At 66.4% G+C, this 14743-nt stretch overlaps 1 protein-coding gene across 1 annotated transcript; it reads left to right on the plus strand.

The window, feature by feature from the left end:
- The first annotated feature begins 826 nt into the window (after nt 1–826).
- Nucleotides 827–14494, plus strand: LOC117640902 (junctophilin-1-like). Its single transcript, XM_034377892.1, has 9 exons — nt 827–1542; nt 7179–7390; nt 10339–10655; nt 10871–11044; nt 12454–12465; nt 12737–13071; nt 13148–13266; nt 13397–13774; nt 13962–14494. The coding sequence occupies exons 1-9, from the start codon at nt 1304–1306 to the stop codon at nt 14357–14359; spliced, it is 2184 nt and encodes a 727-aa protein (XP_034233783.1). The 5' UTR covers nt 827–1303; the 3' UTR covers nt 14360–14494.
- Nucleotides 14495–14743: the final 249 nt, after the last annotated feature.

The following is a 14743-nucleotide window of genomic DNA, read 5'->3' on the forward strand; positions in this document are numbered from 1 at the left end:
GGGCACTCGGCCGGGCACCAGGACGTACGGCATGGCGCTGGTCCACATCAACACAAAGCCAGCAGCAGGACGGCTGGTGGTGGGTGGGCTCCTGTGGGTTCACCGCCAAGCCGATGCGGCGATGCGGCCCTCGCCCCGGTCGCCCTGGTCGCCCAGTCGCCCCCACCCTTCGTTCCTGCGCCGTGAGCTGGCGAGCTTCCGAATGGCCGCAGTTCCCGTCTCATTGTAACACGAAGTAGACAGCGAGACAAAAATGAGAAATGAAACGTGCGGGCGCGCGTGCGGAAGCGGCTGTGCATTTTATGGCGGCCGGTGAAAGCAGGGGAACCGTTGGGAGTTGGACCGCGGGGCCGAGGGGGTGTTGCGTGCTGGTGGCTCGAGCATGCAGACTCTGTAACAATCGGCTCAACTCTCAGGGTTTCCCCAACACACATTGGGGCCTTTCGGGGGCAGTCGGTGGCCGTTGGGGGTGGTGGTGGTGGTGTCGGGGCGCGGGGTGGCCGTCGGCGCTACGCGGCGCGCGAGGGCGAGGGGTGGCGCCGAGACTCCGCCGGCCACCGCTAGATGTCGCCGGGCGTGCGCGGCTAGCGCGGCTGCCCCACGAGCGGGGGCGCTTCGCTAGCTCCGCTAGCTCTGCTGGCGCTTGCGCACGGTCGCGCGGGCTGGCGGAGGGGCAGGGGCCTCGCCGTGCTGGCCGCGCTGGCCGCGCCGCGCCTCGCAGGGGGCGCTACTGGCGCGGCTCGCGCTGCGCCGTTTTCCACAGGAGGGAGGCAGTCTCGGAGCTATTTTCTGCGTCGCGTCGCGTCGCGGTGCGGTGCGGCCCGAGCGAGGCGAGCTAGTGCGCTAGTGCCTTGGGCGACTCGGCCGAGACAACGACATGGCGAGCTGACCGCGCGCGCGCTGCTGCCGTGCCAAGCCGTGCCGCGTTGCGCCGATCACGGCCGTGCCCCCCGTGCGCGACAACGACCGACCGACGACCCGCAAAACACCTCCCTGCCGACCGGGTCCAAGTGAACACGACGACGCAGTGTCTGCGACGAAACCGTCCTGCCTCCAGCGGGGCTCCAGCGAGGATCCAGGAATGCACAGTAGCAACAGCGCCCCCCAGGCAGCTGAGGCAGGGTTAGGGCCTGCAGGGCCTCGCCTGGCCCGTGCCGCGGCCTGCGCCTAGGGCCCGGCCGGGACCCGCTGCCTGCAGGCTCCAGGCTGCAGGCCCTCCAGGTCCAGCAGGCTGGGGCAGGGCTGCCTCTTGGGCTGCCTCGCGGGATGCGGCCGAAGCGGGGCGTGCTGAGGTAGTGGCAGCATGCAGGCGGAAGCCTCCCCGGCCTCGCAAGGGGCAACGGGCACCGCCACCGCCTCCAAGGGGGCCAGCGCGGTCAACGGCGGCCGCTTCGACTTCGACGACGGCGGCACCTACTGCGGCGGCTGGGAGGACGGCAAGGCACACGGCCATGGCGTGTGCACCGGCCCCAAGGGCCAGGGCGCCTACTCGGGGTCCTGGCACTACGGCTTCGAGGTGTCCGGCGTGTACACCTGGCCCAGGTAAACACCGCCTTCAGACGACGGGCCGTCGGGCCGTCCCCGCGGCGCGCAGCCTAACCTCACTCTCGGGTGGCTGCGCGCTGCGGACCTAATCTCAGCCCGATCTGGTAAACACGGCAGTGCTCGGCCGCGGATGACCTAACCTCACTTTCTGGCCAGCCGCTCGGGCTGCTGCGCTGGGGCTGCGGTGCAGGCCTTCTCTGGCAGCGCTGCCGTCCACAACGCCGATGGACCCGCCCATACACGGGCTGGTTTCCTATGACGCAGAAAAAAATGATGCGGGAACATAACCTCAATTTACCTGATGTAAACAGTCCATATGTTAGCGGTTTTAGCCTCACTTGTTGGGCGCCTTTCTGCATGATCTTCCCTTCTTGAGAGTGATGGCATGTCTTGCAAGGTGCAGCCGGTAAACGGTGGGAAAGAACCTGTTGGGTGGGGTGGGGCGGGCAGGGGGTAGGGGAGGGGCAGGCGAGGATTGGTGTACATGGGAGGCCATAGTACAGCAAGTGTTGACAAAATGTCTATGGGGCGGGGTAGGTGGCGGCAAGGGAAGGCGATGTAACAAGATGTGCTGCAAACTACCCCAGCGCGCGGCGGCGAACGGAGGACCGGCCGCGCCAAACCGAGCGGCACACTGCGGGGCACTGCGGGGCACTCGGGACGGTGCGCTGCAACGCTGCAACGCTGCAAGGCTCCAGCCTCGCCGAGCGCCTGGAGGGTACACTGTCCCGTCGAGCACAGGCGTCTTGCAGTGTGGCCTACCCTGCGTTTCGCAGGCGGACCGGGCCGGCTCCAAGGAACGCAGCGTGTGTTGGTGGTGTGCCTCACCTGCCACGCGGGGAAAGATAGCGTTTTATCCAAAAGGCAATGTTTGGGGGTTTCTCTCACACTGTCAGGCTGGCATTGGAAGCAGGGATCAAGGCAGATAAAACCAGAAGTTGGAAATGACAGAAATGGCGTGAATACGTAACGAGTAAACCGGCCCGCGGTCGAGTGTCTGTGAGCAGCGCCGGCAGGACACGTAAGGGCTGGCCGTCGAGCACACCACGCCGTTACTCATGGGGGCATCTTGAGTGACTCGAGGGAAGGCACGCGGCACGTCAGCCCCGGTCGCCGCGGCCATGCGCTGCGCCGCGCTGCGCACACCAAGCAGCGCGCCGTCGCCTCCAGGGGGCCACCTGCCACCCGCCCACGGAGAGCGGCTCCAGCTAGGCCGTCTCCGGGTTCTGCTGTGACCGGTGCAGCCACGGCACATGGCCTCGTCCAGGACCTGGAATCGCAGTGTGTTCTCCTCGGGCGGTGCAACCAGCTTCTCACCGCGTTGTCACGTTCGGACGAAAATGAGAATGAGAGTAACACAGCTGCGCCTCGGCCGCCCTGGCTTTGGCGTGTCTTCCATTCCGGCGCGTGAGTCAGGAGTCAGAGTCAGTCGTCGCGGCGGTGGGTGTGGGTGACACATCCGGTGCGGCTGGGCACGCCGCGCGCCGTGCCTGGCCGTGCCGCGCCGACGATGTTTGACAATGTCGTCGCGGCACAGTCCCACAGGCCCACAGATCCGGCCTTTCGGCTAATTTTGCGCGGCCGTCTGCCCGGGCCGGCCGGGCCGCCACCCACTAGGTCCTCGGGCAGGTAGGCGCCGGCGGCACCCGCGACCTGCCGTCGGCCTGGGTGTACCCGCGGCGGTCACCCCGGCCGCGGCCCGCCCACCCGCGCGGCCGCCGCGGCGCTCCAGCCGCCGCGTGGGGGACGCCGCGCCTTGGCCCGACTTCCGGTACGGCCGTCCGCTACCTGGCCGCCTCGTCAGCTGACGGGCTGGCGGGCTGGCGGGCGAGGCGGCGGTGCGGCGGTGCGGGTACCGCCGGGTACCGCGGGGTACCGGGCCGCGCGGCGAGGGCTCCGCCGTGGCTCCGCCGGCGCTGCGAAGGGAAGTCTGTCAACGTGGCGGGACCAGCGACCGAAATAGAGAGATGGGCGGTGCCAAGTATGCAGGGGCGCCCGGCCCCTCCCCACCGCTCCCCCTCTCCCCTGCAGGCCCGCGTTATGGCATTGGGGGAGGGGGGAGGGGGGTGTTAGTCCTGTGAGGGGGGTCGGGACCCCGCGGGACCCACTAGCCTACCGATGCCGAGCGATGCGGCGCGGTGCGGCGCGGTGCGGAGCAATGTATAGCTGAGCGTACAGCACGCGCCAATGTTGCAGCGCGCAGGCGGCCCGCGAGAAAGAGAGAGAGATGGAACTCCTCTCGTTTTTTTCGAGCTTTGCTTTGGATCCGGGGGGCGCAAGGGACTGCGTACGTCGCGGCGTGGGGCGGGATGGAGGAAGGGAATTGCAGGGATTGTTAATCGTCGCTTCCTGGTTCCTGCCAGATAACTTCCGGTTTCCTTAATTTATTTAAAGAGACAAATTAAATTTTTTCGACTTTATTATGGAGTGATACGGGCTGTCGTATGCGTCGCACTAGATTGTGTGGTCCGTGCGTGCGTGCGCTAGTCTGTGTGGGACGGAGAGAGAGAAAGAGAAGCAGAGACGGCGGGTGAGAGAGTGTCCGAGAGTGTGAGAGCGAGAGAGACAGTCTTGAGTGCAGCCTCCGCCGCCATCCAACGCATGGGGTATTGTTAGCACGGCACCACCTGCTACACACACAAACACGCGTGCGCGCCCGCACGAACACACACACACACACACACACACACGCGCGCGCGCGCGCGCTTGCGGACAGAAAGGCAGGCGCGCGCGCGTATATGTGTGAGTGTGTGTAGGCTGGCCACGCATAAAGCCGCATAAAGCACGTGTCAAAGTCGCAGCTTTATTTTCTCGGTGACGCGAATGTTGCGCTGCCGCGAAGGAAGAGGAGGGGGGAGGGGGGAGGGGGTGCAGGGCGGATCCATTAAAGCGACTAATTGAATCGTAACGCCGGATAATCTAATTGACTGGCATTAAAAGGCAAGCAGACACGCGGCCCCGCGATGGCTATTGACCGTGGCTGCAGCGCGGGGTAGGGCGGGGCGGGGGGCGGGGCGGGGAGCGGCGGGGCGGGGAGCGGCGCGGCGCGGCGGGGCAGGTCCGAGGCGTAAGGTCACTAAACTATTCCGCTGTCATCGTAACTCCCGGATCACTTGGTGGTCGGCAGCTCGGCCAGGGCGGCGTTGCCGGTGGCAGCACGCGATGGCAGACCACAAGGGTGTGTGTCAGGGCCTGTGTACACGGCGCGCGGGGCGCAGGGCTGCGCAGGGCCTGTGGGCAGGGCGCGGGGTCACAGGGGTGCGTTGTCCAAGCGAGCACCGCCGGGCTAGCAGCCAGGCCAGCAAGCAGGCCTCGAGCCTCGAGGAAGGCCCCGCCCTGTCCAAGGCCTGCAGGCCAAATTAAATATTGATCCTAATGCCTTCGTGACCGGCCCGACGCCCGTCCCCCCATGTCCCTGCGATGTCCCTCCCTTGTATCTCCCGCGGGGCCATCGCCAAACAAGTGCACCATCCCGGCGACGACACGGCCGACAAGGCCGACAAGGACTACAAGACCCCCGGCTCCCCCGAGGCCGGCGTCGACCTTGACCCCCGGCTGCAATCAACGCGCCCGGGATTGCCGACCCGATGACGGGGCGGCGGCGCGGCGGCACGGCGGCGCCCCGCGCGTGAGAGACTGAGAGACGCACCAATCGGACGCGTCGACCCGTAGCGGCGCCCCGCGCGCTCCCTTTGAGACCACTTTCACTTTCTGGCGGCTGCGGCTGCCCCGCGCCCCCTCCCCCTCCCCTCCCCCTCCGCGAGAGCCTTGCCAACCCCTTGCCGCCGGCGCGGGCGAAGGGGGAAGAGGGGCGGGGAGTACACTGCCGGCAACGACGGGCGAAACCAACGGCCCCGGAACGGCGGTCGGGAACGGCAGTCGGAAAAAAGCGGCCATTTGGCGCGGCTTCCGTCTGGTGGTCCCGGAGCCCCGGTCCGTCCGGCGCCCGGAGCGAGCGCCCGGCAGGCAGGCAGTCCCGTCGCGCAGCCGTGCACGCGGGTTGCCTACTTCCAGTTCGCAGGCGCTCGAGCGCGCTCCGGGACATGGTGCGGGCTGCGAGCTGCGGGTAGCGCACAGCGGGGCCAGCGGGCGGGCGGGCAGAACGCTGTCAGAGGTTGAACTGTGGGCCCCGGCCCCGGCTTGGCCCCGGCATGGCCCCGGCATGGCCCCCGCGTGCTCGCCAACTCCCACCACATATTTTTTGTCCCTCGCCGCGCCGCAGCCCCTTGGCGACTCCCGTCTCCGCTCCGCAGCGGCGGGCCGGGCATTGTTTCAACGTTTCAGCGTTTCGACCGGGAGAAAGGATTCTTTTCTTTTGGAATTCGCGGCGCCGGGTTGGGGCGGGGCGGGGGTTTCGTTAGACTTGGCCGGCTCAAGACGCCGTGTCGTCCCGGTGACGTCACTGACGTCGATGATCCCCGTAATGCCCTAACGAGCTTCCACGGCTGCGTGCTGGGGGACGTGTCGGGGACGCCGGGGCACGGGGATGGGGAAAGGGGAGGGGGAGGTCCTCTGGTGAGGAAGTCGGACAGCGACAGGACAGGCCCGAGACGGTCCAAGACGGTCCAAGACGTGTCGCGAGCTCGGCGTCCCTGCGCCTCTTCTTGGAGCGGTCGGGGGCGCTGGGCCAGGCCTGGCGGGGCCGACAAGGGGCTGGGAGGGAGGCGCACTTGCAGCGAGTTGGCCCGCTGCGCGCCGCTGCGGCTGATCCAATTTGTGTAATCCGAGTGACACCATTAGCAGCCCATCGCTGCCCTTCCGCCTGCCGGGCTGCCCGTCGGCTACCCGTCGGCAGACCGTGGGCAGACCGTCGTACGTCGGCAGACTGTCGGCAGACCGTTGTACGTCGGCAGACCGTTGTACGTCGGCAGACTGTCGGCAGACCGTTGTACGTCGGCAGACTGTCGGAAGACCGTTGTACGTTGGCAGACCGCTGTACGTCGGTAGACCGTCGTCGGCAGACTGTCGGCAGACTGTCGGCAGACTGTCGGCAGACTGTCGGCAGACTGTCGGCAGACTGTCGGCAGACCGTTGTACGTCGGCAGACTGTCGGCAGACTGTCGGCAGACCGTTGTACGTCGGCAGACTGTCGGCTGACCGTCGTCGGCAGACTGTCGGTAGACTGTCGGCAGACTGTCGGCAGACTGTCGGCAGACTGTCGGCAGACCGTTGTACGTCGGCAGACTGTCGGCAGACCGTCGTCGGCAGACTGTCGGAGACTGTCGGCAGACGTCGGCAGACGTCGGCAGATGTTCGGCAGACCTCGGAGTCGTCGGCAGACTGTCGGCCAACCGTCGTCGGCAGACTGTCAGCAGACTGTCGGCAGACCGCCGGCAGATCGTCGCGGATGTGTTTCTGAGAGAGCCATCGGGGAGGTCCGTCGGCCGGCCCGTCGGCCGGCCCGTCCGACAGGGTGGCGCCGCGGATGCGGACTGCGGACGTCAATGATAATGACGGGGGCTCTGCCAACAGCGGCACTGAGCGGCACGCCGGCGGCGGCAACGGTTTAACGGTGTCAGCGTGAGGCAACAACGACATGCGGCGACAATCACCTCGTCACGGGCAGGCGACCGTCGCCGTCATCAGCGGCCCGGCCAAACAGTCAGACAGTCACGGCCTTGTTTTTGTTGCAGCGGGAGCACCTACGAGGGCCAATGGCAGAACGGCAAGAGGCACGCGCTGGGCGTGGAGTCCCGGGGCCGCTGGGTGTACCGGGGCGAGTGGACGCAGGGCGCCAAGGGCCGCTACGGCGTGCGCCAGTCCGCCGCCTCCCTGGCCAAGTACGAGGGCACCTGGGCCTCGGGGCTGCAGGATGGCTACGGCTCCGAGACCTACGCCGACGGAGGTAAGTACACTGTGGAGGCTGTTGTCTCGGTCTCGGCTCGTCTGGGGTCCAGCCGAGGGCCCGGCTCGGCCGGCGCGTCGCCCTCCCGAGGAAGCGACCCGCCCTCCACGTCTGCGGCACAGCGGGCACAGCGGCACAGCGGAGGCCGTCCGCAAGGGGGTGGCGCTGGTCTGGGCGTATGGAGTGCAAGGGGAAGAGGGGGGGGATTCTGACGCAATGCAGGTCGTGAAAAGATACCGCACGATTAAGCTCCCGTTTCGGGGTGTTAAAAAGGGGCGGCAGCGAGAAGGGGGAAAAGGGGGAGGGGCAAGGCTGATTCACATGGGCGCCCACAGGATTGGGAGGAGGGGGGGGGGAGATTAAACCCTGCCGACTTGCCAACCTCCATAAGAAACTACGGTCGTAATGGAAATCCCGCAGCAGCGCGCGCAACAACGCCGTCTGCGTGTTTTAATGAAAACTTTAGTTCGGGGTGGGGTGGGGGTTTCTCTGCGTCTCCGCGACTCTTGGAACGCGCGTTTGGCAGCCGGTTTCGGTGGCGCGGTCCTTGTGCAGTCGCATCCACGCAGTGTGGCTGCCCTGCGCTCTGCGCGCGGCGCGGCCCCACGCCCCCAGCCAGGGACCGTTCCTGCGGGGTGGCCGACGTGCACCCCGTCGAGGTCCGCAGTCCTGCAGTCCGCTGGCGGACGACGAGCACGGTGCGCTGGCCGCCCGGCAGGACCCCGTGGTGCCCTAAAGCCCCGCTATGAGGCCATGAGGCCTGCCTCCGCTGAGCCTAAACAGCGCAGGCACGGCAGGCAAGGCAGGCAAGGGAAGAGGGATTGCTTTTATAGCGCGCCCAGCCTTCTATGCGCGGTGTGTGGAAGGCCGGGGAAGGGAAGGAGGCGGGGAGGGGGGAGGGCTCCACAGCACAACATTCTGCCAGCTGCCCGTCTCCCCCATTCACTTGGACTGTTCCGCCCAGCCGGGCAAGGGGGTGGGACGGACTAGGGGCAGTGGGGTGGCATAGCTTCGCGCCGAGCCGAGCACGCGGCCGAACCCGAGCGCAGCCGAGGCCTGCCGGATGCCGAGCCGGGCCTCGCGCCGCGAGGCGCTTCGCCGGCCACGTCTCGACTCGCGGGCATCGTAGGCATCGCGGGTCTGGCCGGCTCGGCTCGGATCGCCAAGAGGCAGTGGCGGTCCCGCGGCGGGGCGGGGCGGGGCGGGGCGGGGCGCGGCGGGGCGGGGCGGGGCGGGGCGGGGCGGGGCGTCGGCCACGCATTGCTGGCGTCGAGGCGAGACGACCCGAAGCCGGCGGCCCGGCGGCCCGGCGCCACGTGGGTTGCCTACCTAGAGGGTTTGCCTGCACCAGGGCTTGGTCGTCCTCACGGTAGTCGGGCTGGCCTCTGGCCTCCGGGTCGCGCCGTTCAATCCTCCCTTCCACCTGTTGGCCTCCGGGTCGCGGGGCTCCGGGCCGCCCGAAGGCACTTGGTCGGAGGAACCTCGAGAGGACTTGCGGCGACGCAGCCCGATGCGGCCCTAGGGAGGGCCCACCAGGACCTTGCCAGGACAGAGAGGCCATCGGGGCGTTTGCCGTCACCGCAGCACGAAGCTAGAGGAAAGAAAGGGGGAGGGCACGTGCCACCTCGGAGCCACCTCGGTGCCACCGCCAGCTCTGTCTCTTCTAATCGTCTTTCCGGCCATCGACGTGGCTCCTGCAAGATTCATTCCAAGACAACGACCTACGCCACTTCACCCCGCCATAAAAGGGGGCTCGTCTGTTGAGGGCGGGCATGCGGCTTGATTCCGAACAGCCACCTCGTCCCTCTGTCTCTCTCGCATCCCCGTGGAACGCCCTATGAGTGCGAGAGGACAGAGCGACAACAGCATCATTCGGAATCAGCATCCAGCGACCGAGCGGGACTTCCGGTTGCGCAACGTTTATTGGGATATGAGACCGAGCAAGGAGACATGAGCTGACCATGTCGGCGGCAGTAGGCAGAGCATATAGACGGACATAGGCATACCATATAGGTGGCCATAGGCAGCCACTCGGCAGCCATAGGGAGCGCCGGGAGGGGATACCCCCAGGTATCGATTGGGGGCCTCATAACAAACAGCGGCCCGGCCCCTCCCACTGTCTGCCGCCTCCAGCCCCGCGCCACCCCCAGGCCCCGCCCCCCGCGGAGCCCCGCAGCCCCCGGCCTTCCCTGCACCGCGGCACCGCGAGCGTGGCGACCGCCTCAATGGACTTTCCCAAGCCTGGACGCGGCGGCAGGGCGGCAGGGCTGGCGGTGCCGGGCCACCTGTGTCGTGCCGTGCACCAGGGTGCGTTGGCGGCGTTGGCGGCGGGCCTCGCGAGGCTGGCCTACGCACGGGGCCGAGGCAACCAAAGCCAACAGGTGGCTTAGCGCCACTGCAACTCCGCCACCGCGGAGGCCGTGGAACAGGTACCCGGGATGCAGCAGAGCGTCCAGCAGCTCCAGAAACGGGCGCGCACAAAATTGACTTGTAAAGCAACCCGGGTGTTGTCGGGAATAAATTAAACGCTCCTCGTCCTCGTCGTCATGTCGGACCGCCCGGAAAGCAGGGCAAGAGGCAGGCCGGCAGGCGGAGAGGCAGCGAGGCCCGCAGCTAGGCCTCTCTCGCGCCCCGCTCTTCAAGGTCCCCGAGTACCGGGCCGCCCTGCATTGTGCATGGACAAGGGAAAGGGGGAGGGGGAGGGGGGCTGGCGAAACAAAACGTGAATAATAAATAGCGCGGCGCCCTCGGCCCGCCTCGCCCTGCCTTGCCCTTCCGCCGTGCTATTGTGAGACTCCGGAATCGCATCACGGCATTTGGTGCCGGCGCGGCGCGGCGCGGGCCTCCCCGGCGCGGCCTTCCCTGTCGACGTGTTCCTGACACGGAGCAGGATGAATTCGGCGTACGTGAGCTGGAGTGTGAATAACGCCTTTTGGCCCTGTTTGCAGGCACGTACCAGGGGCAGTGGCTGCGCGGCATGCGGCACGGCTACGGCGTGCGCGCGTCGGCGCCCTTCGGCCAGGCGTCGCACTACCGGCCGCACAAGAGCGCGCTGCGGGCCTCCATGTCGTCGCTGAGGAGCAACGAGCCCGGCGGCGGCAGTGGCGGCGGAGGCGGCGGCGGCGCCCTGGACCCGTCCGCCGAGCGGGACCGCCGCGTCGACGACTCCCGGGGCGGCTTCGTGCTCAAGGCCAAGAGCGACGAGCCGCCCGCCAGGCGGAGGAGCCTGGTGGAGAAGTCGGGCCTCAAGCGCTCCATCCTGTCGGTGAGTCCAGCAAGCCCCCCGAGGGTTGTTCGAGTATTGCGCAATCGCCGCCGTTAGCCCGGAAGCGCGTGTTGAGCGCCTTCCTGCAGCAGCCGCTGCGGACTGCAAAGCTTCACTGTGCAAAGGAACGGGCCGTGGCCGTAAAGGAGATTACGCAATACTTGAACCCCGCACGACCCTCTCGGCCATCAACGCGTTCGTCTGGTCTGTTCCAGGGCTTGAAACTCCGAAAGCAGCGGTCGACGGGGGACATCGAGAAGCGGGGCACGTCGGGGGGCAGCATGCGCTCCAACGCGTCCTCGGCGTCCTGGGTGTCCACCGAGTCGGACCAGTCCGCCTTCACGTCGGCGTCGCAACACACGGACTCCAACGCGTCCTTCGTCATCGAGGTGAGCACGCCGCGTGTCGCCGCCGCGTGACTCGCGTGGCGTGTCGAGTGGAGTGGAGCCACAGAGTGTTTTGCTGACGGGGGAAACATCGCATTTAGAGCACGCAGGCAACCACACCCCGGCTAGGCGCGCGGAAGTTTATTTCCAAATTTTGTTTTCCCTTCACACGTGTCTCCTTCCGGCAGCGAGCAGCGAGGCTCCCGCGGCGAACGGACGGCTCGCGGGTTTCGGTTTGGGTCGCTCGGAGGGCCCCGGCAGGGCCGGCAGCAGCCTGCTAAAACATGGAAAAGGCAGCTCGAATTGGTCACGCCACCAGACGGGCGGCGCGGGCGGCGCAAAGCCACGGCGAGGCCCGGGCGGACAGTGGTGGGTCCGAAGACCGGTGGAGGCGGCCAAAACTCTAGACGAGTTTTGAGCTTCAGAGTCGCTGGAATGGACTCGAACATAACGTATGACCCCAGCAATGGATTGCTCTCCGAACGAGGAATCCATTGGTGGGGTCACACGTTCGGTTCGAGGCCTATTTAGTGACCGTGGAGCTCAAAACGCGTCGAGAGTTTTGGCCGCCTCCACCGGTCTTCTGGCCCACTGTGGGACGGACGGCCCGCCCCGCCTGGCCAGGCCGCCAGGCTGTCTCCGCCACGAGCTCGACCGCGAGGCTCGCCGCTCGCCGCGCCGATTTGGGGGCGGCGGTTCGGATCGTCCACATATTCCGTAACGCCGATTTACACCGCTCTGTCCTTGTCTCTCCGACATGGGCCGTCGATGAGAGCGAGAGAGGCAGAGGGCGGCTTCCGCCGTGGAATGAACGGGGACAAAGAGTAACGGGCACGCCACGCTATCACTGTCAAGGCCGATCCTTTATTGACCCCGGGGCCTAGGCAGGCTAGGCAAGCCCTAGGCAAGCCCTGGGCCTGCCACAGCCCGCGGTCCGCGATCGTCGTCGCCACCAATTAGTCCGATAAGGTGGAGCGGCGGGGCCTGCAGGGCCTGCAGGGCGTGCAAGGCTGTTCATCGGCGGGGTATCGATTCCAGGGGCACGGCGTGGCGTAGCGTGGCGGCGCGGGGCCGTGGCAGCACTGGCTGTGCGCCGGCCGGGACGCGGCGCCCCTGGGATTCCCCGAAGGTTGCACCGCCGTGCCGTGCCTTGCCGTGCCGTGCCGTGCCACGCCATGCCGTCGCCGCCGATGTCGGAAAAACGGGCTTATGGGATCCAAGGCCGCGCGGCCAAACTTGTTGCTCGGGGCGTCCTGCTGGTCCTGCCCGCACAACACACAAAGCCGGTGCTGCTATGCGTGTTTTGTCTTTTTGCGACGCGCTGGAAGGAACAAACACAAAAAAGGGAACTGTGAGGTCCTGACTGACTCATGTCTGTTTTTCATTTCAATGCTACGCATTGGGCTCTCCAGCTTATGGACGAGGTAAGCACGAAAAGAGGATCGCATGCGTCCGTCCCATGGGGAGTCCCATGGGGAAGCGGGGAAACGTCTAAGGAGCTTCTGGTTGCACTTGTCACCTCTGCGGAGTCTCTGTCTCTGTCTTTCTGGCCAAACAACCTCTCTCTTCCTATCAAACTGGCATGCGTTTGCCACTGTATCAGGTTTCAAATGGCATGCCAGCAGCACCACATCACCCCCGCATGGCAAAAAGAAATGCCCCCGACCGGTACTCGAACCCAGGCCCGTGTTTCAGGACGAGCACATGGACGCGAGCGTGACGGAGACGTACATGGGCGAGTGGAAGAACGACAAGCGCAGCGGATTCGGCATCAGCGAGCGCTCGGACGGGCTGCGCTACGAGGGCGAGTGGTTCAACAACAAGAAGTACGGGTACGGCGTGACGACGCTGCGCGACGGCACGCGGGAGGAGGGCAAGTACAAGAACAACGTGCTCATCACCAGTCAGAAGAAGAAGCACCTGTTCCTCATCCGGTCCGCCAAGTTCCGGGAGCGGATAGACGCCGCCGTGTCCGCGGCGCAGCGCGCCTCCAAGATCGCCCTGCAGAAGGCCGACATCGCCATCTCGAGGTGGGCTTGTCTTCCTTCCTTGTCGCGCCCGGTGCGCGCCGCCGTCTCTAACGTTGTCTGCCTTGTTGTCGCGCAGGACGGCCACGGCGCGAGGCAAGGCGGAGCTGGCGGACGTGGCCGCGGAGCACGCCCGGGAGGACCACGAGATCGCCAGGCTAACGGCCAAGCAGTTCGCGCCCGACTTCAACCAGCCAGGTAGCTCTAGCAGGCAACCCAAGGCTTGTTACAAAGAAATTTTTCGAAAACACAATCCAACTGTATAATGTAAGTGCAAGGATTTTCTAACTTCAGTGCTCCTAATGAATTCGTCCCGACTGTGTTCCAGGCCTAGATCGAATAGGGAAGGACGCCCCGAAATTCCGACCCCCTGCAGAGGACGCAGTACCTGGAAAGTCAATTCTCACAAAGACTGGAAGCATCGACCACGTTAACCACCAACAGCCCACGCAGCAGCAACAACAAATGCAGCAACACATGCAGCAGCAAATGCAGCAGCAACAGCAGCAGCAACAGCAGCAACAGCAACAATTACAACAGCAGCTGCAGCAGCAGCACTTACAGCACCAGCTGCAGCAGCAACTGCAGCAGCAGCAGTACGGCCAGCAGCAGTACAACCAGCAGCTGCAGCCGCAGTACCAGACGACGGTCACGCCGCCCACGCCTCTGCCCATGGAGTCCAGCAACGCGCCGAACTTCCAGCCAAGTAAGGCGCGTGGCGCCGGCAGGCCGCCATCGGACGCACGGCCGTCCGCAGCGTTCTGCGAATACTCTGTTTGTTTTGCTGCCGACGCGGCGTGCGGTGTCCGAGGCCCGCCGCCGTGGACGCCGCCGTGGACGTGGACGTCACTCTGGCCGACAGTAACCTCTGACCACGCGTCCTCTCTTTGCAGTGCACGGCGTGTCCATGGGCCTGGGGCAGGCCACGGCGGGGCTCTCGCAGGGGCTGGGGCAGATGGGGCCCGGCATGGCGCACAGCATGTCTCAGGACGGCGCGGCCGACAACATGTCCACCGGGGGCGGGTCCCTCGGTGGGCGGCGCACCTCGCTGCGCCGCAACTCGCGGCTCGTCAGCTCCATGTCGCACGACAGCCCCGGCTACAACTTCCAGCAGGCCATGTCGGACCACTTCGACCAGTACAAGCGGCCGCCCAGCCGGGACTCGTCCGTGGACCGCTACTCCAGGGCCGCCATGGGGGCGGCGAGGATGTCCAGCGGGTCCCGGCAGCCCAGCGTGGACAAGAGCACGCCCGCGGAGGCCATGCTGGACAGGTGGGTGCCCGCCGGTTGAATCAGAAACCATTTTTAAAATCATTTCTTTCAGGATAATTTTGCTGACCCATCCTGGGCGACAGCTTCAGAGAAGTCATTGAAATCAGAGGCAACTTTATGCCAAGACGCCGTTTACATCTCAGCTGTAAGACTTTGGACCGCCTTGTCTTCGTCTGAGTCGTGTGGTCTCACCCGCCGCCGTGCCGCAGGTCGCACCGCGCGGGCTCGAGTGCGCGCGGCACCACGCCGGCGCCCGGCGGCGGCAGCCTGTCGGGGATGCCGGGGACCATCTCGGCGGGCAACGGGTCCGCGGTGGGCGCGGGCGCGCAGGGCCTGTCGCAGGGCATGCCGCAAGGCCACCACCAGGCCAACGCCGCCGCCGCGCCCTACACGGTGCCGGCCA

The sequence above is a fragment of the Thrips palmi genome, unplaced genomic scaffold (assembly GCF_012932325.1).
Source record: "Thrips palmi isolate BJ-2018 unplaced genomic scaffold, TpBJ-2018v1 HiC_scaffold_15, whole genome shotgun sequence".
In the NCBI taxonomy this organism is placed as follows: Eukaryota; Metazoa; Arthropoda; class Insecta; order Thysanoptera; family Thripidae; genus Thrips; species Thrips palmi.